The sequence below is a fragment of the Macaca fascicularis genome, chromosome 16 (assembly GCF_037993035.2).
Source record: "Macaca fascicularis isolate 582-1 chromosome 16, T2T-MFA8v1.1".
NCBI lineage: Eukaryota > Metazoa > Chordata > Mammalia > Primates > Cercopithecidae > Macaca > Macaca fascicularis.
This window is the reverse complement of record NC_088390.1, coordinates 63,597,126-63,615,909: the sequence shown is the minus strand read 5'-3', so window position 1 is coordinate 63,615,909 and position 18,784 is coordinate 63,597,126. Positions and strand designations below refer to the sequence as shown.

General features: G+C 55.4%; 2 protein-coding genes and 1 pseudogene across 8 annotated transcripts; all 3 read right to left on the bottom strand.

Annotated features, from left to right (window-relative positions):
* Positions 1–311: 311 nt before the first annotated feature.
* On the bottom strand, positions 312–5,202 carry HSD17B1 (hydroxysteroid 17-beta dehydrogenase 1). Of its 3 annotated transcripts, XM_045374814.3 has the most exons (7): positions 4,770–5,202; positions 2,308–2,411; positions 2,047–2,214; positions 1,722–1,901; positions 1,447–1,540; positions 923–1,100; positions 312–836 (listed from the first exon to the last, which is right to left on the bottom strand). In XM_045374814.3, the coding sequence occupies exons 2-7, from the start codon at positions 2,402–2,404 to the stop codon at positions 591–593; spliced, it is 963 nt and encodes a 320-aa protein (XP_045230749.2). In that variant the 5' UTR covers positions 2,405–2,411; positions 4,770–5,202; the 3' UTR covers positions 312–590. The 3 variants fall into 3 exon arrangements, with proteins under 3 accessions (XP_045230749.2, XP_045230748.2, XP_015293988.2); XM_045374813.2 differs by lacking the exon at positions 4,770–5,202 and having other exon boundaries at positions 2,308–2,415; XM_015438502.3 differs by lacking the exons at positions 1,722–1,901; positions 4,770–5,202 and having other exon boundaries at positions 2,308–2,415.
* On the bottom strand, positions 4,565–14,407 carry NAGLU (N-acetyl-alpha-glucosaminidase). 5 transcript variants are annotated; one of them, XM_074019657.1, is made up of 6 exons: positions 13,992–14,407; positions 13,107–13,254; positions 12,065–12,211; positions 11,832–11,917; positions 9,624–9,880; positions 4,565–5,554 (listed from the first exon to the last, which is right to left on the bottom strand). In XM_074019657.1, the coding sequence occupies exons 1-6, from the start codon at positions 14,378–14,380 to the stop codon at positions 5,376–5,378; spliced, it is 1,206 nt and encodes a 401-aa protein (XP_073875758.1). In that variant the 5' UTR covers positions 14,381–14,407; the 3' UTR covers positions 4,565–5,375. The 5 variants fall into 5 exon arrangements, with proteins under 5 accessions (XP_073875758.1, XP_005584302.3, XP_073875756.1 ...); XM_005584245.4 differs by lacking the exon at positions 4,565–5,554 and adding an exon at positions 5,722–7,148; XM_074019655.1 differs by lacking the exon at positions 4,565–5,554 and adding an exon at positions 5,722–7,148 and having other exon boundaries at positions 9,624–9,867.
* A 1,621-nt stretch (positions 14,408–16,028) lies between these two features.
* Positions 16,029–16,870, bottom strand: LOC135967709 (protein tyrosine phosphatase type IVA 2 pseudogene; annotated as a pseudogene).
* Between the last annotated feature and the right edge of the window lie 1,914 nt (positions 16,871–18,784).

Sequence of the window (18,784 nt, the reverse complement as noted above, 5' to 3'; positions counted from 1 at the left end):
TAAGGAACTTGCCTGAGGTCTCATGGCTAATGGGGTCCAGGTCATAACCTGACTCTACTCCAACCCAAGTGCCACCTAACTCCTCCTGCAGATGCCCATTGGGTATCCAGAGACTGTGTCTGGGCTTAACGTGGACTTGAGGCGTGATCCTGGGCTGCTTCTTTCTGGACTTCGGTTTCTGAGTTGCTCGGTTGGTTGGTTGATTTGATTAACTGACGGGTCTCACTCTGTCGCCCAGGCTGGAGTGCAGTGGCCCCATCATGCTCACTGCACCCTCCAACTCCTGGGCTCAAGGAATGGTGCCACTGTGCTGATTTTTAAGTTTTTTATTTTTGTAGAGATGGGGGTCTCACTATGTTGCTCTGGCTGGTCTCCAACTCCAGGGCTTGAGCAATCCTCCTGTCTCCGTCTCCCAAAGCGCTGGTATTACAGGCGACAGCCATTGCGCCTAGCTGCGCTGGTAAAACTGGCTAACGCGATCTATCTTAGCCACCCACAGCCGCCGCCACCACCACCGCCGCCCCGTCCCCAGGGACCACACAGACCCAGAGGACAAAGAAGGGCGAGGGAGACAGCGGCTGAGGAAGCCTTTACTGCGGGGCGGCTGGAGGATCGCCGAGCTCAGGGTCCCCCACCTCACTGGGCCCGGCCCCGGCCCCAGGCCCGGCCCCAGCCTCGGCCTCTGCCGGATCGTCGCCGAACACGTGCCGGTGCATGGCGGCCACGTAGTTGGAGCCGCTGGGGTCGTCCAGCCGCATCCGCAGCAAGGGCAAGAAGCGCTCGGTGGTGAAGTAGCGCAGGGTCGGCTTCGGGGCGCGTAAAGCGGTGAGGAAGACCTGCGGCAGCGGAAGGAGCGCTCTGGCCACCAATGCGCGCCGGGAGACGCACCGCCCCGGCTCCCGGAGTCCAGCCCCGCGCTCACCTCCGTCACCTCTTCAGGGTTCTGCGCCGCCTCGCGAAAGACCTGCTTGCTGTGGGCGAGGTATTGGTAGAAGCGGTGGAAGGTGTGGATGTCCGTGCGGTCCAGCACCTCGTCTGGGCTGCCCAACACCTTCTCCATGAAGGCGGTGTGCACTGGGCCGCACTCGATCAGGCTCAAGCTGCCGGCCCGAGAGCAACGAGTGGGCGGGGGCGGACGCGAGCCAGGCACCAGTCCCAGCCCCAACTCCAGCCCCAGCCCCGACCACGTCCCGGGCCCCGCACCGCTGCGCTGCGCAGTGAGGCAGAAAGGGTGCTGGTGATAACCAGAACATTTGAAACGCGGGTTCCTGCTGGAGCAGCCCTCCCAAATCCATCTGAGGCTACGCAGGAGCCCTGGCACACAGCAAAAGTGAGCCGGGCAGGGAGGGCCAGGGAGATCGCCCCAGAGCAGCTCCCGCATGACGGGGTGCTCGGGGTCTCTAGGTCAGAGTTCAGAGGGTTGGGGAGACGGAGGTGTTGACTCACTGGACCCCAAAGGGCAGCAGCAGAACTGCCAGACTCTCGCATAAGCCTTCGAGCGCGAACTTGCTGGCGCAGTAAACGTCATTGAAGGGTAGCCCTTAGGTGGGGAGACGAGGTTCCTGAGGCCCAGGGGCCAGGGGGTCATACCCGGGAAGGCGGTGCCCCTCCAAGCTGACTGTACCCCTACCCCTACCCCCCTACCCTCCCACCGGAGCCTGCTTTCAAGGCTCAGCTCCCCACACAATCTGGAGCTGCGGAGGCCAGTACCTACCACTCACCCATCAATCCTCCCACGCTCCCGGTCACCAACACGCGTCCCGAACCGCGCCGCTTCATGTCTGGCAGGAAGGCCTGCAGCACCCGCACCGTCCCCAACACGTTCACGTCCAGCACAGAGGCCACAGCGTCCTCCCCCACCGCCTCCAGCGGCCCCAGTAGGCCCAGGCCTGCGTTACACACTGCAGGACAGAGGCCCGACCAGCCTGCCTCAGCATCACCCTCAGCACAGCCTGTCCCCTAGTGCTCCCTGGGCCTCGGGACATGTTGGGTTGAAGGCAGGGTGGAGAAAGCTCCTAGGAGCCCATGTGTTTCTGGAAGGCTCACCCAGCACATCCACACGGCCCTCAGTCACGCGTTCCCGGGCAGCGGCCACGGATTTTGAGTCCCTTACGTCCAGCTGCAACGTCTCTAGGGATCCCAGAGGGCATCCCCGGGCCCGGGCCGCCTCCCACAGCCGGCCCTGTGTTTTCAGGTCCCTCAATGTGGCATATACTGGAGGTTTTGGGAGAGAAGGAAGATCTGACTTGTTTTCTGGCCTCCAGGGGCTCCTCCCTTCTCTCCCTCCCTGTCCCTACCTATCTATACCTTTGAAGCTCTGGGATGGGTCTGAAGCCAGACGTACCGCCAAGTGCAGGCCGATGCCCGAGGAGCAGCCGGTGATGAGCACCACGGTGCGGGCCATGGTGAGACTGTGGGGAGAGGCTGGGGCTCTGGGCTGGATATCACCTGCTTCGCCCCGCCCCGCCCGCAGGCCCCCACCCCTTGTTGTGTCTCCCACGCAATCTCAAGGATAAGCCCTCCTGCGGGTCCCTGGCCCGATCTCCCCACCCTGTTCTGAGCCAAAACAGACATGAGCCCACTGCTTAGAACACCAAACTGTCCTGGTTGCTGGTCAGAGGGAGGGGAGGTGTGGGTTCCCACGTGGGCACAGAGTAGCCCCCGGGGAAGATTCCCCTGGGTATGCCTCTGTGCCACCGGAGCAATTATAGTGACCACAGTTTGCTGCAGAGGCTGTGAAAGTAAAGGCGCTGGGAGGTGGGAGATGATTGTATATGTGTTGGTTTTGTCCACAGTTCCTAGCTCATAACTCACATGACCATGGTTAGTCTTTCATTGTAATGTTGGGGCACCTCAGGCCTCAAAAAACAGCCTCTCCTCTCTCTGACCTTCTCCTGTCCTCTTTTCAGCTGCCCAAGGCAGGACTCTAATCTGATTGTGGTTGTAGGATCCTCATTCCAGAGTGGGTCCTTGCCCCATACCCTGGAGAAAGGAATGCTGCACAAAGGCCCAAAGAATCTGGACCAGCCTTGCTAGGCTTAGATCAGACCCTTTTTGCCCAGTCACATTATCACAGTTGTCCATGCTTCAATCATGGACAGCCAATGGAGTTCTCCATAAAAGGCCCAAAGGACAGGGTTAGGGGAGCTTCTGAGAGCTCAACACGTGGAGGCTGACAGAAGGTGAAGAACTCATCCATGTGCCCAGAGGGTGACGTAACCCAAACTCTACAGAGATAGAAGCTCCTTGGCCGGGCGCGGTGGCTCACGCCTGTAATCCCAGCACTTTGGAAGGCCGAGGCGGGCGGATCACAAGGTCAGGAGATCGAGACCATGGTGAAACCCCGTCTCTACTAAAAATAGAAAAAAATTAGCCAGGCGCAGTGGCGGGCGCCTGTAGTCCCAGCTACTCGGGAGGCTGAGGCCGGAGAATGGCGTGAACCCGGGAGGCGGAGCTTGCAGTGAGCCGAGATTGCGCCACTGCACTCCAGCCTGGGCGACAGAGCAAGACTCCGTCTCAAAAAAAAAAAAATTAAAATTAAAAAAAAAAAAAAAAAAAAAAGAAGCTCCTGCTCTGGACCCTTCCAGACCACCCTGTCTGTATCTTGTTTTTTTTTTTTTTTGAGACGGAGTCTCGCTCTGTTGCCCGGGCTGGAGTGCAGTGGTCGGATCTCAGCTCACTGCAAGCTCCGCCTCCCAGGTTTACTCCATTCTCCTGCCTCAGCCTCCCAAGTAGCTGGGACTACTCGCCCCGCTAGTTTTTTGGGGTTTTTTTTTTTTTTTTTTTGAGACGGAGTCTCGCTCTGTCGCCCAGGCTGGAGTGCAGTGGCCTGATCTCAGCTCACTGCAAGCTCCACCTCCTGGGTTTACGACATTCTCCTGCCTCAGCCTCCCGAGTAGCTGGGACTACAGGCGCCCGCCACCTCGCCTGGCTAGTTTTATTTTTTGTATTTTTTTTAGTAGAGACAGGGTTTCACCGTGTTAGCCAGGCTGGTCTTGATCCCCTGACCTCGTGATCCACCCGTCTCGGTCTCCCAAAGTGCTGGGATTACAGGCTTGAGCCACCACGCCCAGCCAGTTTTTTGTATTTTTTAGTAGAGACAGGGTTTCACCGAGTTAGCCAGGATGGTCTCAATCTCCTAACCTCGTGATCCACCCATCTTGGCCTCCCAAAGTGCTGGGATTACAGGCTTGAGCCACCGCGCCCAGCCTGTCGGTATCTCTTCATCAGGCTATTTATTTCTAACCTTTAAAATATCCTTCGAGGCTGGGCACAGTGGCTCATGCCTGTAATCCCAGCACTTTGGGAAACTGAGGTAGGGGGATTGCTGGAGCCCAGGAGTTCAAGACCAGCCAGGGCAAGAGTGAGACCCGGTCTCTACAAAAAATATTTAAAAATTAGCTGGGTGTGGTGGTGTGTGCCTGGAGTCCCAGCTTACTTGGTGGGGGATCAAGGCTGTAGTGAGCCAAGATCGTGCCACTGCACTCCAGCCTGGATGACAGAGCCAGACCCTGCCACTATACTCACTCTGGGTGACACAGTGAGACCCTGTCTCAAAAAAAAATGAAGAGAGAAAAAAATTTTCCTTGTAATAAAGCAGTAAATAAGGGTTTCCCTGTGTTTGGGTCACTAGAGCAAATGAGTTGACTCCATAGAGGGGAAGGGGGTCTCAGGAACTCCAACTTGAAGCCAGTCAGTCAGAAGTTCTCGGGACCAGGACTTGTGACCTGTGGGAAGGAGGGTGTAGTCTCATGAGTCTGTGCCCTCACCCTGTGGTATCTGACGCCGTCTCTGGTTGATTACATTGGAACTGAACTTGAGGAAACCCAGCTGCTCTTCACTGCTTGCCGCGTGGGAAAAATTCTCCAAATATTTGGTGACAGAAGTCTCCTGTGTTGGTGACTGTTGTTGTGGCATGACAGCTAAGGAAAACACTGTTTGAAAAAAGGTTTTCCTGGCCAGGAGCAGTGGCTCATGCCTGTAATCCCAGCTCTTTTTAAGAGGCTGAGGCGGGCTGATGATGAGGTCAGGAGTTCGAGATCTGCCTGGCTGATAATTAGCCCGGCGTGGTGGCACACGTCTGTAGTCCCAGCTACTCCGGAGGCTGAGGCAGAAGAATTGTTTGAACCCAGGCGGCGGAGGCTGCACTGAGCCAAGATGGCGACACTGCACTTCAGCCTGGGCATCAGAGAGAGACTGTCTCTAAAAAAAAAAAAAAAAAGAGGTTTTCCTTCAACAGGAGGCATTCTCCTTTCAAAGGAGAGGGGTTAGTATTAAAAACAGGGATGTGATCCAGCACTATGGCTCACTCCTCTAATCCCAGTACTTAGGGAGGCCAAGGCAGGAAGGCAGGTGGATCACTTGAGGTCAGGAGATCAAGACCAGCCTGGCCAACATGGTAAAACCCCGTCTCTACTAAAAATATAAAAATTAGCCGGGAGTGGTGGTGTAAGCTTGTAGACACAAAAGAATCGCTTGAAACCAGGAGGTAGAGTTTGCAGTGAGCAAAGATTGTGCCATTGTACTCCAGCCTGGGCAAAGAGCAAGACTCCATCTAAAACAAAACAAAACAAAACAAAAAAACAAACAAAAACAGGGATGTGAGGCAAGGGATGGGAGAACAGGTCCCACCCCAGGGTCATGCTATAGCCCTGAGTCCTCCCAATCATGGCAGAGTCCTCCCAATCATTCTCATTCTGACAGACCCAGGGGACTCATCAGTTTAAGTGGAAAGAAAACAGTACTTTAATCCCACACTTTGGGTGGTGGTGGAGGGCAGTTCATTTCCCTCCAGTTGCCCCAGGCCACACCCCACCAGCAGGCCATGGGGCCTCCTCCCAGGCCTGGGTTATCCTGTGATGCTTGTCCAGCTCCAGGCCCTGGAACCTGCCCCGGCTTGGAGTTAGTGGAAAACAAGGCCCAGGGGTGGCGAATCTATCACCAAGAGCCAGCCACCCAGCGGGGGTAATATTTGAGGAAGATCTTCTTGGCCAGGTCCACAGTGTCTCCTCGTGGCTGGCTGGGGTACCTCTGCTTGCTGAGGACGAAGGCCTGCTCCAGTTGGAAGACATTTTTGTCAAACTGGTGCTGTTGGAAAGGGATGCCCTGGGCCACACTGTCAGCCAGCGCCTCCAGGAAGAGCCGCCAGCGAGGGGTGTAGTAGTTGGCCACCAGCCCCGCCAGCTGCTTGTTGGCGTAGTCCAGGATGTTGCCTTCTGGCCCCCACAGGGTCAGCTGGTAGCGGCTGTTCTGCTCATAGAAATCGGCCTCGGCCTCACTGACGGCCGCTGCTCGGGCCTGCTCCAGCCAGCTGCCCAGCAAGAAGCGGCTGTCACTTGCCAGCAGCTCGTCCAGCGCCGGCAGCAGCTCATAGGCCAGGACGCCTCCAGCCCTCAACAGGGAAGTCAGCTCCTTGCTCAGGTAGGCACTCCTTGCCTCCTCATAGTACAAGCTGACCAGCTCCTGCACCGCCTGCCGAGTGAGGTCCAGCAGGTCATAGCGGAAGGCAGGGCTGGCGGCCAGGGAGGGAGCAGATGTGAGCAGCAGCCGCCAGGCCTCAAACACACTGGATCGGTTGTACCAGACGCTGGTATTCATCTGTAGGGACGGCCGCCTGACCAGCGGGCTGCGATTGTGGCCCCTGCAGGCCTCCCCGGAGCAGTTGTACACACTCCGGAGCAGTAGTCTCCACGCTGCCCCTGTGTCCGGGTGGGAGACCCCATACCGCTGGGCAGCAAAGTTGGTCACCCAGGCTGCCAAATCTGGCACTGGGTCCTTTCGCCAGCCCAGCTCAGCCATGAGGGAATAGACCACTTCGTTCTGGCTGATGCCCTCGGGGGCCATGCCCGTGCCTACCATGGTGGAGTTGGGGAAGAGGCGGGCAGCTTCTGGGCCTCCGTTCACGGCCTCCAGGGCTCCAAACAGACCATGGTTTCCCCCAAAGTTGTGCAGCATGCACCAGATGAAGGGCTGGCCCTGGAAGGAGGCGGTGCGGGTGTACACAGGCTGGCTCTCAGCAAACAGGTCCAGAACCAGGAGGCGGCCACGAGGCACAGCCCCCAGCACAGCCCCAATCTGGGCGGGCCCCCAGAACTGGGGCTGGTGCTGGAAGAGCCAGCCTTGAAGCAGCCACACAGCCTCAGTATCCACTGTGGTCAGGAGGTGGGGGGAACAGAGAAGAGGAGTGATGAGACAGAGGGGCCAGGGAATGTTCACCCCACTCTACGGATGACTCTCTCTATCCCAGGGCATGGCTTCCCGTGACCCCCACCAGCGGGACACTCTGTCGCACATACGCTGCCCCGTCCTTATCGCTTCCTTCTGGAAACTCCAGCACAGGGTTCAGCAGCTTGGGGGTACATGAGAGTTACCCAGAGGGCTCCTTAAAACATGGAGCTTCCTGGCCGGGCGCGGTGGCTCACGCCTGTAATCCCAGCACTTTGGGAGGCCGAGGCAGGTGGATCATGAGGTCAGGAGATCGAGACCATCCTGGCTAACATGGTGAAACCCCGTCTCTACTAAAAAATACAAAAAAATTAGCCAGGCATGGTGGCGGGCGCCTGTAGTCCCACCTACTTGGGAGGCTGAGGCAGGAGAATGGCGTGAACCCGGGAGGCGGAGCTTGCAGTGAGCTGAGATCACACCACTGAACTCCAGCCTGGGCGACAGAGAGAGACTCGATCTCAAAAAAAAAAAAGGCGGGGTGCGGTGGCTCAAGCCTGTAATCCCAGCACTTTGGGAGGCCGAGACGGGCGGATCACGAGGTCACAAGATCAAGACCATCCTGGCTAACACGGTGAAACCCCGTCTCTACTAAAAAATACAAAAAACTAGCCGGGCGAGGTGGCGGGCGCCTGTAGTCCCAGCTACTCGGGAGGCTGAGGCAGGAGAATGGCGCAAACCTGGGAGGCGGAGCTTGCAGTGAGCTGAGATCCGGCCACTGCACTCCAGCCTGGGCGACAAGAGCGAGACTCCATCTCAAAAAAAAAAAAAACAAACAAACAAAAAACAAACAAAAAACGTGGGGCTTCCTGGCTGGGTGGGGTGGCCCACACCTATAATCCCAGCACTCTGAGTGGCCGAGGAGGGTGGATCACTTGAGCCCAGGAGTTCCAGTCCTGCCCGGCCAATGTGGGGAAACCCTGTCTATACTAAAAATACAAAAGTTAGCCTAGGGTAATGGCAGGTGCCTATAATCCCAGCTACTGGGGAGGCAGAGGCACAAGAATCACTTGAACCCATGAGGCAGAAGTTGTAGTGAGCCGAGATTGTGTCACTGCACTCCAGTCTGGGTGACAGAGTAAGACTCTATCTCAAAAACAAAATCAAGGCCAGGCACAGTAGTCCCAGGCACGCCTGTAATCCCAGGCACGCCTGTAATCCCAGTACTTTGGGACGCCGAGGTGGGTGGATCACCTGAGGTCAGGAATTTGAGACCAGCCTGGCCACCATGGTGAAACCCTGTCTCTACTAAAAATACAAAAATTGGCCAGGCGAGGTGGCTCACACCTATAATCCCAGCATTTTGGGAGGCTGAAGTGGGCGGATCATTTGAGGTCAGGAGTTCAAGACCAGGTTGTCCTACATAGTGTAACCCTGTCTCTACTAAAATACAAAAATTAGCCAGGCGTGGTGGGGGCCACCTGTAATCTCAGCTACTCAGGAGGCTGAGGCAGGAGAATCGCTTGAACTCAGGAGGCAGAGGTTGCAGTGAACTGAGATCATGCCACTGCACTCCAGCCTGGGTGACAGAGTGAGACTCTGTCTCAAAACAAACCAACAAAAATTGCCGGGCGTGGTGGTGCGTGCCTGTAGTCCCAACTACTCGGGAGACTGAGGCAGGAGAATCACTTGAACCTAGGAGATGAAGGTTGCAGTGAGACGAGATTGTGCCACTGCACTCCAACCTGGGCAACAGAGTAAGACTCTGTCTCAAAAAAAAAAAAAAAAAAAGTAGCTTCTGCTTCAGAATTTGCTATCTCACAGCTCAGGGTGCTGCTGCTGCTGGTTTGGGCCACATCAGAGCAGTGCTGCTCAAGAAAGGCTAAGCTGATCTGTTCTCTTCCTGGCCAACAGAGACGCCTCTCCACCAAGTCATTCCTGACTTGGGCGCCCTCCCCTCCACTCCTCGTAAGTGGCAGGAAGGAGCCCTGGCTTCACGGTTTTGTAGCAGGATGGGCACTTAGTGCCTTTAGGCGCATCCACTCACCTCCTGCCTGCAGTGCCTACCTCAGCAACCACACAGAGACCAAACAAAGTCCTTGTTCATCGCTAGCCCTTAGTGGCCTTCGCGCTGGGCGAGGCGTTACTCTACCTATGAGGTATTCCCTGTTTACAGGGAAAACAAATGAGACACTGGCAATGAGGTCAGAAGTCATAAGTCACACAGCCAGGAAATAGGAGCGCCAGGTATGACCCAGGTTGTCAGCCTCCAGAGCTCACCTCTCAACCACAGTGGGATTCACTGAGACGACGCATGTGTACAAGTGCTTGGTAAACTGTAAAGTGCTGTGTGCTATGGCGAGGCATTATTCCAGTCCCTCTGCCTACCCCTGTTGACATCTGCTACTCCCTTCTACTCCCTTCTTTACTCCCTTCTTTACTCCCTCCCCCAGGCACTGTACCTGCAATCATGGCCTCATAGACGGCCGTGGTGGCTGCGGCAAGGTAGGAGGGCGCTGAGGAGGGTGGCTGCATCTCGTTGAAAGTGTCGGCCCCATAGATGTGGTCTGTGCCAAACTCTTTGACCAGCTCTCGCAGGAAGAGGCTCCCGATGACGGGGAACATGGGGTCTTCCGGAGCCAGAAGGAAGGAGCAGGAGTAGGAACAGTTGAAGTGTCCCCAACTGCCCATCTTCGTGACATTGACCTGAGGGAACACCCTAGTGGGAAGCAAAAGCTCAGACATTTCATGGAAGCCACCATAGTGTACATCATGGCCCACAGCCCCTCAGCAGCCTCGCCAACTTCTCTACAGCTCCCGGGGCACATCCCGGTTTCTCTCGCCCCTATGGCTTGTACAGGCTGTGCTCTCTGCCTAGAGTCGTTTCCTCTCCTTCCCTGGCCACCTTCGCTGAAAAACTTTCACTATCTGTCCCCTTCCTATGGCCAGAAACAAGCAACACTCCTCTTTCTTTCTTTCTTCCTTCCTTCCTTCCTTTCTCTCTCTCTCTCTTCTCTCTCTCTCTTTTTTAATTACACTTTTAGTTCCAGGATACATGTGCAGAACATGCAGGTTTGTTGCATAGGTATACTTGTGCCATGGTGGTTTGCTGCACCCATCAACCTGTCATCTGGGTTTTCAGCCCCGCATGCATTAAGTATTTGCCCTAATGCTAGCTCTCCCCTTGACCCCCACCCCCCGACAGGCCCCGGTGTGTGATGTTCCCCTCCGTGTCCATGTGTTCTCATTGTGCAACTCCCATTATGAGTAAGAACATGAGGCGTTTAATATTCTTTTTTTTTTTTTTTTGAGATAGAGTCTCACTCTGTCGCCCAGGCTGGAGTGAAGTGGCATGATCTTGGCTCACTGTAATCTCCGCCCCTGGCTTCAAGAGATTCCCCTGCCTCAGCCTACCGAGTAGCTGGGATTACAGGAGCCCACCAGCACGCCTGGCTAATTTTTGTACTTTTAGTAGAGATGGGGTTTCGTCATGTTGGCCAGGCTGGTCTTGAACTCCTGACCTCAGGTGATCCACCCGCCTTAGCCTCCCAAAATGCTAGGATTATAGGCATGAGCCATGGCGTCTAAGCAACACTTGTTTTTCAAGGCTGGGCTCTGCCCTGAGCCCTTCCTGCCCCTCTCTCCTGGCAGAGGAGAAGGGAACCCACATATATTCCTGTCCTTGTCACCGCATTGTATCCTTCAGCCAACGTATCTCCCCTATCAGGGGTAAGGCCTCGGGCATGTTTCTTGCCGCCTCCTAGGACCCAGCACAGAGCCAGGTCTGGCAGCTGCAGAGAGCTGGACCAAGTTTATTGAATGAATAAGTTTCCTGCCACCTGGTGATGGGGGCAAAGAGGCAGGCAGGGAGGCCACGGGCATACATGAAGTCCTGTGAGAGTGTGGGAGCCAGACACTAGCAGGTGCAAAGGAGGACATGGGGGGGCACTAGCAAGTCTTCCTGAAGGAGGGGAGGTCTCAGGTGGGCCTTGAAGACTTTCCCCAACCACATGTGAGAGGATGGCTGGGAAGCACAGAGGAGCAGGAGAGGAGGGACTGGAACACCCCTGCTGCCACTCGTAAGGGCTGCCATTTGCTAGCACTCTGTGCAAAGTCACAGATAGATCAAGAGATAATTACAAACCCTACAGCCAAGTGGGTAGAGATTCCATTTTACAAGTAAGGAAACTGAGGCACAGAGCAGTCATGTCATCTGCCCGAAGTCACACAGCTAGTTAGTAGCAGAGTCAGAAAGCAAACACAGGCCTACATCCAGAGCTTAAGTTTGTTTGTTTGTTTGTTTGAAACAGAGTTTCGCTCTTGTTGCCCAGGCTGGAGTGCAATGGTGAGATTTTGATTCACTGCAATGTCTGTCTCCCGGGTTTAAGCAATTCTCCTGCCTCAGCCTCCTGAGTACATGGGATTATAGGCGCATGCCACCATGCCCAGCTAATTTTTATATTTTTAGTAGCGACGCGGTTTCACCACGTTGGTCAGGCTGGTCTCGAACTCCTGACCTCAGGTGATCTGCCCAATTCGGCCTCCCAAAGTGCTGGGATTACAGGTGTAAGCCACTGCGCCCAGCCCAAAGCTTAAGTTTTTAAGTCATGTTCTAGACGGGAATAAAATTCCCTCTCTGAGCTAAGTGGAGGAGGTGAGCGGCACCTTACCTGGTGACAGCCTCGGGAACATGCCCCGCGAATGCAGGTAGCACTGGGGTCATGCCAAAGGAGCGCATCCGGTCCAGGACCCGGTGCTGGAGGAACAGAAGGAAGGGTGGTGAGCATGGCCACTGCTGTCCTATGGGGAGGCCCTCATCTCCCAGGACACACGGAGCCCCCCCGCCTCAGTTAAGAGCCCCAGGGCCAGCCCAATACCACCCTTCTCTTTTCCATCCTTTTACCTGCAGGTAAAGCTGCTTGATGTGCCAGGAGGGGGGCAGGGGGCCATCCCAGGTGTGCAGGTTGCCCATTCGCCCCCAGGCCAGGAAGGCAGGACCAGTAAAGAACTCATTGATCTCTGTCTGGGTCAGGCCCAAGGCCAGGTACACCTGAGGAGGAAGGGCCCACACATAGATATATATTCGTCTTCATTCATTCATTCATTCATTCAACAACCATTCACTCATTGCTTCTTTGTGCTGGGCGCTAGGGCTACTGAGACAAAATCTGACCCCTGCTATCAGGGAGCCCACAGCCCAGAGGAAAGAGACCTGTGAATAGGTGAGTTCACTGGGACACCTTTGTCGCATGGGTGAGGAGACGGGGCACAAAGGGGCTTTCCCCAAGAGGAAGGCCTTAGAAAGCTTCATGAGCAAGGGTGCCAGACAGAAGGGCAGGGCAGCTGTGTGAAGAGCTTAAACAGCGCCTGGAGCAGCCGGCGCAGCACAGAGGCTTCCAGGGAGGCAGATCTAGAGCTGACCATGAGTTGGATCCAAGGGACCAGGTGATTGGCCGCATAGGGGAGATGGGGGAAGGAGCCCCACTCCTCAAACTGGAAGCCTCAGTTTTGTTTTTTTGACAGAGTCTCGCTCTGTTGCCCAGGCTGGAGTGCAGTGGCACGATCTCGGCTCACTGCGACCTCCACCTCCCGGGTAGCGAGTCCCCTGCCTCAGGCTCCCAAGTAGCTGGGACTACAGGTGTGTGCCACCACACCAGGCTAATTTTTTGTATTTTAGTAGAGACAGGGTTTCACCATGTTGGCCAGGATGGTCTCGATCTCCTGACCTCGTGATCCGCCCGCCTCGGCCTCCCAAAGTGCTGGGATCACAGGCGTGAGCCACCGCGCCCAGCCAGAAGCCTCAGTTTTCAGGAGGCCAGAGCCATTGTGCATGCTGAAAGCACTTCTAGAGAGAGACACTGCGCCCATGCTGGGGGGCGGGTGAAAACACCTAGGGTGGCTCCCGCCATAGGCAGGAGGGTGGGGAGGGGACAGTGGGCACGCACCCTCTGCCAGATGGCCTCCTGGCCGCTCCAGGCCAGTGCCAGGTTGATGCCATTCAGCGCCATCCAGTCTATCTCTCGCTCCCAGCGGGCCCAGTCCCACCACACGAAGGAGTAGCTTTGCGTGCACACATTCTGGTAATAGCGGTACCTGCGGGCAGTGTCATGAGCGGGGGCGCATCCCACCCTGCAGGGTCCACAGCCCTGGAACAAATCCCCCATCCCCCACCTAGAGGAGAGGGGAGGGGCTCCAAACAATGCCCTTCTGCTTCACACTGGGACCCACCCCAGGTGGAGCTATGACCAGGTACCTGGGCTGGGCTTCTGAGGCACTCGCCCCCTGTACTCCCCCAGGGCCCTCTAGCCTGGCGGGTATTTGGGTGGCATATTCCACTTTCATGCCACCCTGCCAGAGCCCCTCCTCTGCACGGTGTTTTCCTGGAACGGGGAATCCCTGCCCCCACAGTCTGACAGATGGGCGGGGGACAGTTGTGTGGACACATCACTCCACAGTGTGGCAGGCGCTGGAACACAGGCCTGTGTGGGAGGATGGGGGCGTCCTTCCTCAGTCCGCAGGTTCAAGGAGAGGGTGGGGGAGGAACGGAAGAAAATTCATTCATCACCAATTGTGCACCACAAATTCTACGCCCATCATCGTGCAAATCCTCACAATAACACTGCACGGTAGGCGTCTTGTTTTCGTTTTTCAGGTGGGCCAGCCGAGGCTCTGAAAAGCAGAGTGGCTGGCTCAAGGCCACACAGCTACTGGAAGCGGCGCAGCTGGGCCTTCCGGCCAGCGCTCCCCGTTCAGCCTCCCGATTTGGGTGGCAGCGGCTCAGGGAAGGGGTGAGCGCCTCGGGCGGACGCGGGGAAGCTGCGGGGCGGTACCTGTTGGGCGTGGCCTCGGTCAGCTCCCCCGGCACAGCGGGCAGTGGCCGCGGCAGGCGCAGCTGAGAGCCGGACCAGGCCACGTGGCAGCCGCAGAAGTCGCGCAGGTAGCGGTGCAACCCCGCAGCGGCCGCCACGCCCGTGGAGCCGCGCACCCGCACGCGCGCCGCGCCGCCGCCGCCCAGGCTGTAGGTGTCCAAGCCCGGCTTGGTAGCCAGGGCGCGCTCCACCGACACCGAGAAGTCGGCCGCCGGGCCAGGCCCCAGCAGCCGGGCCACGAGCGCCCGCACGGCCGCCGCCTCCCGGGCCTCGTCGTCTGCCGCGCCCCCGGCTCTGGCCAGGAGAAGGACCCCCACCGCCGCGGCCACCGCCACCGCCACCGCCACCATGGTCTCAGCCCGGCGGGTCCCGCTACTGCCAGGGGGCGGGGCGGCCCGCGTCCAATCAGCTGCCGGCCTCCGGCCACGTGGACCCGAAGGCCAAACCCGGGCTCAGGGCCAGGAGTCGTGGCTTCCGGGTCCCAGGACACTCCCTTGGGGGCGTCTCGTGACCGCATGCGGTGGGGAGGGCGTGACCCTGGCTCCAGGGCCGGAGGGGACCCGCTGGCCCTCACAGAGCACTGTATCAGGCACTGCCATAGCTACTGCCCTACTGATGAACGAGAAGACGGTCCCTACCGTCCGTGTCAGGGGGTTGACCTAGAAATCAAATACTTACAGAAATAAGGATTTCCATCATAGTTGTGATGCTGCGAAGAAGTGCAAGGGTAAGACTTCCAAAGGAAGTGACTTTTAACCTGAAACTCAGAGATGAATAGGAATTGACTAGAAGAGGGAAAGGAAGAGCCTTCCAGAGAGAAGAAATGCATTTATGAAGGCCCTGGGAAGGCAGAGAGCTTGCAGATTTGAGGAACAGGCTAGGAGGTTCGAGGAGGGATGGGGCCATGTGAGCCCAGGCCGGCCGTGGGGCAGGGCTGGCGGACACGTTAAAGGCTGTCCATTGGCAGCAGCAGCAACATGACAGGAACTGTCATTTTGTCAGAAGTTTCCAACCAGAGCGACTCCATCTTGAACAGGGGCTGCATAAAATGAGACAGAGACCTGCTGGGCTGAATTCCTGGGAGGTTAGGCCTTCCTCCTCACAGGATGAGACAGGAGGCCAGCACAAGGTAAAAGGTCATAAGCCCCCGCTGATAAAATGGAATGCAGCAAAGAAACCGGTCAAAACCTGCCAAAAGCAAGACAATCAGGAAGGTGACCTCTGGTCGTCCTTGCTGCTCATTATACGCTAATTATAATGCATTAGCATGCTAAAGACACTCCCAGCAGCACCAGGCGGTTTACAAATGCCATGGCAACGTCCAGAAGTTACCCTATATGGTCTAAGTAGTGGAGGAACCCTCAGTTGGGGAGGAATCCCCACCCCTCTTCTGGAAAACTTATTACTAACCCACCCCTTGTTTATCATATAATCAAGAAATAACCATAAAAATAGCCAACCTTAGGCCAGGAGCGGTGGCTTATGCCTGTAATCCCAGCACTCTGGGAGGCTGAGGCTTGCAGATCACCTGAAGTCAGGGGTTTGAGACCAGCCTAGCCAACATATAGTGAAAACCCAACTGTACTAAAAATACAAAAGTTAGCCAGACATGGTGGCACACTCCTGTGGTCCCCGCTACTTGGGAAGCTGAGGCAGGAGAATCGCTTGAATGCTGGAGGTGCAGGTTGCAGTGAGCCAAGATTGCACCATTGCATTCCAGCCTGGATGACAGAGCAAGACTCCATCTCAAAAAAGAAAAAAGAAAAAAGGTTGAAAGAGGCCTGGAATCAGATGCCGACTTTAGATACTAGGAAAGTATGATTTTTTTTTTTTTTTTTTTTTTTAATCTCAGCTCACAGGAACCTCAGCCACCCAGGTTCAAGCCATTCTCCTATCTCAGTTTCCTGAGTAGCTGGGATTACAGGCACATGCCACCACACCTGGCTAACCTTTGTAGGGATGGGGTTTCGCCATGTTGTCCAGGCTGGTCTTGAACTCTTTTTTTTTTTTTTTTCTTAAACATTTTATTCATTTTATAGAGAGATTTCTCTTTCGTTTGCTTTTGTTCCAATCATTAGGAGAGTGGTTGAGGAGTACTGAATCCATCACTACTTTGATGACACAGGTAAGATTCCAGATTCACATTTCCAGGTACCAAGAGTTCCCTCTAAATGCCACAATCAAGTCAGCCTTCTTTTACATTTCTCTCTACTGAACACAGCAATGCCCATTGGTATTTCTGAAGTGTAATTGCATCTTAGGTCGGTATTTCTCCAAGTAAAGCAGCTGTTTGGAATGGAACACTCCCCTTCTTTTTTGTCTTATAAACTGAACTGCATCTTCGTACTTCATTCCACATTCAATCAAAGCAAGTGCAACCAGCACAGGTGCCCCTTCCCAATCCCGCAACACAATGCACTGCAACAGAGCAACCTGGCTCTTCACGAAATTTGGTTTTTAACAGGTTTAACCAATCATCTACTATCTGATTAGGGGGTGGAGCTCCATCATCCAATGGCCAATCTAGAACGTGGATTCCTTCTTTTTCAACTGGAGCTTTATCATAGGTAGCATCACAAACTTGAACCAAAGTCATCACTCCATACTTCTTAAGTTCCTCTGTGAACTTGTTGAGAGTAGCATTGGTTGGGTTGTGAGTTATCAGAAAATACATGTTCTCATAGGAGATCTCCACAGGGGCTGGACAGTTCATTATGGCAAATAAAAAGTGTGAGCGTGCGTGTGTGATGGGGAAAGTGGAAAAAAAAATTCAATCTTGAAATGTTTCACAGCAGAAAACATTAAAAAGACCACTAAAGGCCGGGCGCGGTGGCTCACGCCTGTAATCCCAGCACTTTGGGAGGCCGAGGCGGGCGGATCACAAGGTCAGGAGATCGAGACCACGGTGAAACCCCGTCTTTACTAAAAATACAAAAAATTAGCCGGGCGCGGTTGTGGGCGCCTGTAGTCCCAGCTACTCGGGAGGCTGAGGCAGGAGAATGGCGTGAACCCGGGAGGCGGAGCTTGCAGTGAGCCGAGATCGCGCCACTGCACTCCAGCCTGGGCGACAGAGCGAGACTCTGTCTCAAAAAAAAAAAAAAAACCACTAAAATACCTATTATCAATCTGTTTTCTCTCTTCAACTTGGTTATTCCTTATGAAGCTTCTCTCTTCAGGATAAGCAAATTATTTAGAATCCACTTGAATCCAAATTCAATTTGGGCCTCAATTTCTGCAGATGGATACCTTCAGTCTCCAAAAAAATCCAACTACATACAAAACTTAAGCAGCCTTTACTACATTTAGGCACTAGTGACACAAGTTAAAAGTGTAGGTTGGCCAGGCGAGGTGGCTCACGCCTGTAATCCCAGCACTTTGGGAGGCCGAGATGGGCCGATCACGAGGTCAGGGGATCGAGATCATCCTGGCTAACACAGTGAAACCCTGTCTCTACAAAAAATACAAAAAAATTAGCCGGGTGTGGCGGCGGACACCTGTAGTGCCAGCTACTTGGGAGGCTGAGGCAGAAGAATGGGGTGAACCTGGGAGGCGGAGCTTGCAGTGAGCCGAGATCGCGCCACTGCACTCCAGCCTGGGCAACTGAGCGAGACTCAGTATCAAAAAAAAAAAAAAAAAAAAAAAAAAAGTGTAGGTCACTTTCCACTTGTTTACTTGATGCTGAATTTTATTGGAGTCATTAAAAGAAATATGCTTGCGGCCGGGCGCGGTGGCTCAAGCCTGTAATCCCAGCACTTTGGGAGGCCGAGGCGGGTGGATCACGAGGTCAGGAGATCGAGACTATCCTGGCTAACATGGTGAAACCCCGTCTCTACTAAAAATACAAAAAACTAGCCGGGCGTGGTGGCGGGCGCCTGTAGTCTCAGCTACTTGGGAGGCTGAGGCGGGAGAATGGCGTGAACCCGGGAGGCGGAGCTTGCAGTGAGCCGAGATCACGCCACTGCACTCCAGCCTGGGAGACACAGCGAGACTCCGTCTCAAAAAAAAAAAAAAAATATGCTTGCAATTAAAAAAAAAAAGCCAACTATTTCTGAGGCCAGTCTCAGTGTCCAGGAGTCTTCAAGGCAATGTTAATTATGGCACATAGAACTTCCAAGCTAACTTGTCAGCGAAAACGCTGTGCTGAGCCTGGCAGAAGTCTGCCCTCACCCTCAGAATCGCCATAAATGTGCAACGTATATTCCAACGAAACACGCTGGCGAGCTGGGGGCTGGGCATTGAAGTCCGGCGGCGGCGGGAGCGAGGAGGTGCTTCTCTCCTCAGTCACCTCGGCGGCAGCGGCGGTAGCGGTGGCGGCAGCGGCGGTAGCGGTGGCGGCGGCGACGACTCCCCACTCAGCCTCGGCGCGCGACACTCGGCCCGGCCTGGCGGCGGCGGCGCGTCTCAAGTCTTCTTGCTGCTGCTGCTGCGTCCGCCGCTGCGTCTCCTGCTGCCGCCATCGCCCCCGCTGCTGCCGCTGCCCTGTGGCGTCGCCTCGCGCGGTGTCCGGCCGCTGGTGCCGCTCCCTCGAACTCTTGATCTTAAGTGATCCATCTACCTCATCCTCCCAAAGTGCTGGGATTACTTCTAAATTCTCCAGACGAGTTTTGCCTCCAGATTGCCTGTTTGATGGCTAACAGGTGTCTTTGCTCCTTGGATTGCTCCTTATCTAAATTGCTCAGATAAGAACTTTTTGTCTCCGGGGCCTGTTCAATGGTCACCGGGTGATTTTCGCTCTCTCAGCTTTCTTAAGGTCT

Coding starts and splice junctions, on each gene's coding strand:
- NAGLU (XM_005584245.4), bottom strand. CDS start 14,380: ATGGTGGCGGTGGCGGTGGCGGTGGCCGCGGCGGTGGGGGTCCTTCTC. Junction 12,212..13,106: donor AGGAGGCCATCTGGCAGAGG/GTGCGTGCCCAC, acceptor CTTCCTCCTCAG/GTGTACCTGGCCTTGGGCCT. Junction 9,881..11,831: donor GTTCCCGAGGCTGTCACCAG/GTAAGGTGCCGC, acceptor GCTTCCCACTAG/GGTGTTCCCTCAGGTCAATG.
- HSD17B1 (XM_045374814.3), bottom strand. CDS start 2,404: ATGGCCCGCACCGTGGTGCTCATCACCGGCTGCTCCTCGGGCATCGGC. Junction 1,902..2,046: donor GGGCCGTGTGGATGTGCTGG/GTGAGCCTTCCA, acceptor TCTGTCCTGCAG/TGTGTAACGCAGGCCTGGGC. Junction 1,101..1,446: donor CTGCTGCCCTTTGGGGTCCA/GTGAGTCAACAC, acceptor TCGGGCCGGCAG/CTTGAGCCTGATCGAGTGCG.